At 47.6% G+C, this 6,495-nt stretch overlaps 1 protein-coding gene across 1 annotated transcript in view; it reads right to left on the bottom strand.

Annotated features, from left to right (window-relative positions):
* Nucleotides 1-51: 51 nt before the first annotated feature.
* LOC143484597 (uncharacterized) overlaps nt 52-6,495 on the bottom strand; it is a gene marked incomplete at its 3' end in the record, with an annotated part of 52,776 nt that continues 46,332 nt past the window's right edge. Inside the window, exons 33-35 of the mRNA XM_076983408.1 lie at nt 3,932-4,033; nt 3,029-3,685; nt 52-1,051 (exon numbers count right to left, since the gene is read on the bottom strand). Coding sequence (XP_076839523.1) covers nt 52-1,051; nt 3,029-3,685; nt 3,932-4,033 — 1,759 coding nt within the window. The remainder of the gene's footprint in view (nt 1,052-3,028; nt 3,686-3,931; nt 4,034-6,495) is intronic.

Here is a 6,495-nt window from a genome sequence, read left to right as displayed (position 1 = left end):
GGTTGTTGATGGGAAAGTGGTAGTTGTAGGAGTAGTGCTGGTAGTGTTAGTTGCTTCAGAGGTTGTTGATGGGGTGGTGGTAGTTGTTGCCATTGTGCTGGGAGTGGTAGTAGCAGCAGAGGTTGTTGATAGGGTTGTGTTAATGGAAGGAGTAGTGCTGGAATTGGTAGTAGCAGTAGAGGTTGTTGATGGGGTGGTGGTTGTGATTGGAGTAGTGCTTGTAGGACTTGTAGCAGTAGAGGTTGTTGATGGGGAGGTGGTAATGATAGGAGTAGTGCTGGAGGTAGTAGTAGATGTCGATGTTGTTGATGAGGTTGTGGTAATACTAGGAGTAGTGCTTTGAGTAGTAGTAGAAGTAGAGTTTGTTGATGGGGTGGTGGTAATGGAAGGAGTAGTGCTTGGCGTGGTACTAGCTGTAGAGCTTGTTGATGGGCTGGTGGTAGTGATAGGAGTAGTGATTGGCGTGGTAGTAGCAGTAGAGGTTGTTGATGGGAAAGTGGTAGTTGTAGGAGTAGTGCTGGTAGTGGTAGTTGCTTCAGAGGTTTTTGATGGGGTGGTGGTAGTGATCGGAGAAGTGCTTGTAGTGGTTGTAGCAGTAGAAGTTGTTGATGGAGTGGTGGGAATGGTAGGAGTAGTGCTTGGTGTGGTAGTAGTAGTAGAGGTTGATGGGGTGGTGGTAGTGATCGAAGGAGTGCTTGGAGTGGTTGTAGCAGTAGAAGATGTTGATGGGGAGGTGGTAGTTGTAATAGTGCTGGTAGTGTTAGTTGCTTCAGAGGTTGTTGATGGGGTTGTGTTAATGGAAGGAGTAGTGCTGGAAGTGGTAGTAGCTGAAGAGGTTGTTGATGGGGTGTTGGGAGTGGTAGGAGTAGTGCTTGGTGTGGTAGTAGCAGTAGAGGTTGTTGATGGGAAGGTGGTAGTTGTAGTAATAGTGCTGGTAGTGTTAGTTGCTTCAGAGGTTGTTGATGGGGTGGTGGTAGTTGTTGCCATTGTGCTGGGAGTGGTAGTAGCAGCAGAGGTTGTTGATGGGGTTGTGTTAATGGAAGGAGTAGTGCTGGAATTGGTAGTAGCAGTAGAGGTTGTTGATGGGGTGGTGGTTGTGATCGGAGTAGTGCTTGTAGGACTTGTAGCAGTAGAGGTTGTTGATGGGGAGGTGGTAATGATAGGAGTAGTGCTGGAGGTAGTAGTAGATGTCGATGTTGTTGATGAGGTTGTGGTAATACTAGGAGTAGTGCTTGGAGTGGTAGTAGAAATAGAGGTTGTTGATGGGGTGGTGGTAATGGAAGGAGTAGTGCTTGGCATGGTACTAGCTGTAGAGCTTGTTGATGGGCTAGTGGTAGTGATAGGAGTAGTGATTGGCATGGTAGTAGCAGTAGAGGTTGTTGATGGGAAGGTGGTAGTTGTAGTAATAGTGCTGGTAGTGTTAGTTGCTTCAGAGGTTGTTGATGGGGTGGTGGTAGTTGTTGCCATTGTGCTGGGAGTGGTAGTAGCAGCAGAGGTTGTTGATGGGGTTGTGTTAATGGAAGGAGTAGTGCTGGAAGTGGTAGTAGCTGAAGAGGTTGTTGATGGGGTGGTGGGAGTGGTAGGAGAAGTGCTTGGTGTGGTAGTTGCTTCAGAGGTTGTTGATGGGGTGGTGGTAGTTGTTGCCGTAGTGCTGGAAGTGGTAGTAGCAGCAGAGGTTGTTGATGGGGTTGCGTTAATGGAAGGAGTAGTGCTGAAATTGGTAGTAGCAGTAGAGGTTGTTGATGGGGAGGTGGTAATGATAGGAGTAGTGCTGGAGGTAGTAGTAGATGTCGATGTTGTTGATGAGGTTGTGGTAATACTAGGAGTAGTGCTTCGAGTAGTAGTAGAAGTAAAGTTTGTTGATGGGGTGGTGGTAATGGAAGGAGTAGTGCTTGGCATGGTACTAGCTGTAGAGCTTGTTGATGGGCTGGTGGTAGTGATAGGAGTAGTGATTGGCGTGGTAGTAGCAGTAGAGGTTGTTGATGGGAAAGTGGTAGTTGTAGGAGTAGTGCTGGTAGTGTTAGTTGCTTCAGAGGTTGTTGATGGGGTGGTGGTAGTTGTTGCCATTGTGCTGGGAGTGGTAGTAGCAGCAGAGGTTGTTGATGGGGTTGTGTTAATGGAAGGAGTAGTGCTGGAATTGGTAGTAGCAGTAGAGGTTGTTGATGGGGTGGTGGTTGTGATTGGAGTAGTGCTTGTAGGACTTGTAGCAGTAGAGGTTGTTGATGGGGAGGTGGTAATGATAGGAGTAGTGCTGGAGGTAGTAGTAGATGTCGATGTTGTTGATGAGGTTGTGGTAATACTAGGAGTAGTGCTTTGAGTAGTAGTAGAAGTAGAGTTTGTTGATGGGGTGGTGGTAATGGAAGGAGTAGTGCTTGGCGTGGTACTAGCTGTAGAGCTTGTTGATGGGCTGGTGGTAGTGATAGGAGTAGTGATTGGCGTGGTAGTAGCAGTAGAGGTTGTTGATGGGAAAGTGGTAGTTGTAGGAGTAGTGCTGGTAGTGGTAGTTGCTTCAGAGGTTTTTGATGGGGTGGTGGTAGTGATCGGAGAAGTGCTTGTAGTGGTTGTAGCAGTAGAAGTTGTTGATGGAGTGGTGGGAATGGTAGGAGTAGTGCTTGGTGTGGTAGTAGTAGTAGAGGTTGATGGGGTGGTGGTAGTGATCGAAGGAGTGCTTGGAGTGGTTGTAGCAGTAGAAGATGTTGATGGGGAGGTGGTAGTTGTAATAGTGCTGGTAGTGTTAGTTGCTTCAGAGGTTGTTGATGGGGTTGTGTTAATGGAAGGAGTAGTGCTGGAAGTGGTAGTAGCTGAAGAGGTTGTTGATGGGGTGTTGGGAGTGGTAGGAGTAGTGCTTGGTGTGGTAGTAGCAGTAGAGGTTGTTGATGGGAAGGTGGTAGTTGTAGTAATAGTGCTGGTAGTGTTAGTTGCTTCAGAGGTTGTTGATGGGGTGGTGGTAGTTGTTGCCATTGTGCTGGGAGTGGTAGTAGCAGCAGAGGTTGTTGATGGGGTTGTGTTAATGGAAGGAGTAGTGCTGGAATTGGTAGTAGCAGTAGAGGTTGTTGATGGGGTGGTGGTTGTGATCGGAGTAGTGCTTGTAGGACTTGTAGCAGTAGAGGTTGTTGATGGGGAGGTGGTAATGATAGGAGTAGTGCTGGAGGTAGTAGTAGATGTCGATGTTGTTGATGAGGTTGTGGTAATACTAGGAGTAGTGCTTGGAGTGGTAGTAGAAATAGAGGTTGTTGATGGGGTGGTGGTAATGGAAGGAGTAGTGCTTGGCATGGTACTAGCTGTAGAGCTTGTTGATGGGCTAGTGGTAGTGATAGGAGTAGTGATTGGCATGGTAGTAGCAGTAGAGGTTGTTGATGGGAAGGTGGTAGTTGTAGTAATAGTGCTGGTAGTGTTAGTTGCTTCAGAGGTTGTTGATGGGGTGGTGGTAGTTGTTGCCATTGTGCTGGGAGTGGTAGTAGCAGCAGAGGTTGTTGATGGGGTTGTGTTAATGGAAGGAGTAGTGCTGGAAGTGGTAGTAGCTGAAGAGGTTGTTGATGGGGTGGTGGGAGTGGTAGGAGAAGTGCTTGGTGTGGTAGTTGCTTCAGAGGTTGTTGATGGGGTGGTGGTAGTTGTTGCCGTAGTGCTGGAAGTGGTAGTAGCAGCAGAGGTTGTTGATGGGGTTGCGTTAATGGAAGGAGTAGTGCTGAAATTGGTAGTAGCAGTAGAGGTTGTTGATGGGGAGGTGGTAATGATAGGAGTAGTGCTGGAGGTAGTAGTAGATGTCGATGTTGTTGATGAGGTTGTGGTAATACTAGGAGTAGTGCTTCGAGTAGTAGTAGAAGTAAAGTTTGTTGATGGGGTGGTGGTAATGGAAGGAGTAGTGCTTGGCATGGTACTAGCTGTAGAGCTTGTTGATGGGCTGGTGGTAGTGATAGGAGTAGTGATTGGCGTGGTAGTAGCAGTAGAGGTTGTTGATGGGAAAGTGGTAGTTGTAGGAGTAGTGCTGGTAGTGTTAGTTGCTTCAGAGGTTGTTGATGGGGTGGTGGTAGTTGTTGCCATTGTGCTGGGAGTGGTAGTAGCAGCAGAGGTTGTTGATGGGGTTGTGTTAATGGAAGGAGTAGTGCTGGAATTGGTAGTAGCAGTAGAGGTTGTTGATGGGGTGGTGGTTGTGATTGGAGTAGTGCTTGTAGGACTTGTAGCAGTAGAGGTTGTTGATGGGGAGGTGGTAATGATAGGAGTAGTGCTGGAGGTAGTAGTAGATGTCGATGTTGTTGATGAGGTTGTGGTAATACTAGGAGTAGTGCTTTGAGTAGTAGTAGAAGTAGAGTTTGTTGATGGTGTGGTGGTAATGGAAGGAGTAGTGCTTGGCGTGGTACTAGCTGTAGAGCTTGTTGATGGGCTGGTGGTAGTGATAGGAGTAGTGATTGGCGTGGTAGTAGCAGTAGAGGTTGTTGATGGGAAAGTGGTAGTTGTAGGAGTAGTGCTGGTAGTGGTAGTTGCTTCAGAGGTTTTTGATGGGGTGGTGGTAGTGATCGGAGAAGTGCTTGTAGTGGTTGTAGCAGTAGAAGTTGTTGATGGAGTGGTGGGAATGGTAGGAGTAGTGCTTGGTGTGGTAGTAGTAGTAGAGGTTGATGGGGTGGTGGTAGTGATCGAAGGAGTGCTTGGAGTGGTTGTAGCAGTAGAAGATGTTGATGGGGAGGTGGTAGTTGTAATAGTGCTGGTAGTGTTAGTTGCTTCAGAGGTTGTTGATGGGGTTGTGTTAATGGAAGGAGTAGTGCTGGAAGTGGTAGTAGCTGAAGAGGTTGTTGATGGGGTGTTGGGAGTGGTAGGAGTAGTGCTTGGTGTGGTAGTAGCAGTAGAGGTTGTTGATGGGAAGGTGGTAGTTGTAGTAATAGTGCTGGTAGTGTTAGTTGCTTCAGAGGTTGTTGATGGGGTGGTGGTAGTTGTTGCCATTGTGCTGGGAGTGGTAGTAGCAGCAGAGGTTGTTGATGGGGTTGTGTTAATGGAAGGAGTAGTGCTGGAATTGGTAGTAGCAGTAGAGGTTGTTGATGGGGTGGTGGTTGTGATCGGAGTAGTGCTTGTAGGACTTGTAGCAGTAGAGGTTGTTGATGGGGAGGTGGTAATGATAGGAGTAGTGCTGGAGGTAGTAGTAGATGTCGATGTTGTTGATGAGGTTGTGGTAATACTAGGAGTAGTGCTTGGAGTGGTAGTAGAAATAGAGGTTGTTGATGGGGTGGTGGTAATGGAAGGAGTAGTGCTTGGCATGGTACTAGCTGTAGAGCTTGTTGATGGGCTAGTGGTAGTGATAGGAGTAGTGATTGGCATGGTAGTAGCAGTAGAGGTTGTTGATGGGAAGGTGGTAGTTGTAGTAATAGTGCTGGTAGTGTTAGTTGCTTCAGAGGTTGTTGATGGGGTGGTGGTAGTTGTTGCCATTGTGCTGGGAGTGGTAGTAGCAGCAGAGGTTGTTGATGGGGTTGTGTTAATGGAAGGAGTAGTGCTGGAAGTGGTAGTAGCTGAAGAGGTTGTTGATGGGGTGGTGGGAGTGGTAGGAGAAGTGCTTGGTGTGGTAGTTGCTTCAGAGGTTGTTGATGGGGTGGTGGTAGTTGTTGCCGTAGTGCTGGAAGTGGTAGTAGCAGCAGAGGTTGTTGATGGGGTTGCGTTAATGGAAGGAGTAGTGCTGAAATTGGTAGTAGCAGTAGAGGTTGTTGATGGGGAGGTGGTAATGATAGGAGTAGTGCTGGAGGTAGTAGTAGATGTCGATGTTGTTGATGAGGTTGTGGTAATACTAGGAGTAGTGCTTCGAGTAGTAGTAGAAGTAAAGTTTGTTGATGGGGTGGTGGTAATGGAAGGAGTAGTGCTTGGCATGGTACTAGCTGTAGAGCTTGTTGATGGGCTGGTGGTAGTGATAGGAGTAGTGATTGGCGTGGTAGTAGCAGTAGAGGTTGTTGATGGGAAAGTGGTAGTTGTAGGAGTAGTGCTGGTAGTGGTAGTTGCTTCAGAGGTTTTTGATGGGGTGGTGGTAGTGATCGGAGAAGTGCTTGTAGTGGTTGTAGCAGTAGAAGTTGTTGATGGAGTGGTGGGAATGGTAGGAGTAGTGCTTGGTGTGGTAGTAGTAGTAGAGGTTGATGGGGTGGTGGTAGTGATCGAAGGAGTGCTTGGAGTGGTTGTAGCAGTAGAAGATGTTGATGGGGAGGTGGTAGTTGTAATAGTGCTGGTAGTGTTAGTTGCTTCAGAGGTTGTTGATGGGGTTGTGTTAATGGAAGGAGTAGTGCTGGAAGTGGTAGTAGCTGAAGAGGTTGTTGATAGGGTGGTGGGAGTGGTAGGAGTAGTGCTTGGTGTGGTAGTAGCAGTAGAGGTTGTTGATGGGAAGGTGGTAGTTGTAGTAATAGTGCTGGTAGTGTTAGTTGCTTCAGAGGTTGTTGATGGGGTGGTGGTAGTTGTTGCCATTGTGCTGGGAGTGGTAGTAGCAGCAGAGGTTGTTGATGGGGTTGTGTTAATGGAAGGAGTAGTGCT

Source organism: Brachyhypopomus gauderio, chromosome 20, assembly GCF_052324685.1.
Source record: "Brachyhypopomus gauderio isolate BG-103 chromosome 20, BGAUD_0.2, whole genome shotgun sequence".
Classification (NCBI taxonomy): domain Eukaryota; kingdom Metazoa; phylum Chordata; class Actinopteri; order Gymnotiformes; family Hypopomidae; genus Brachyhypopomus; species Brachyhypopomus gauderio.
Note: the sequence above shows the minus strand (reverse complement) of the source record. Positions and strands in the feature narration are given on the sequence as shown.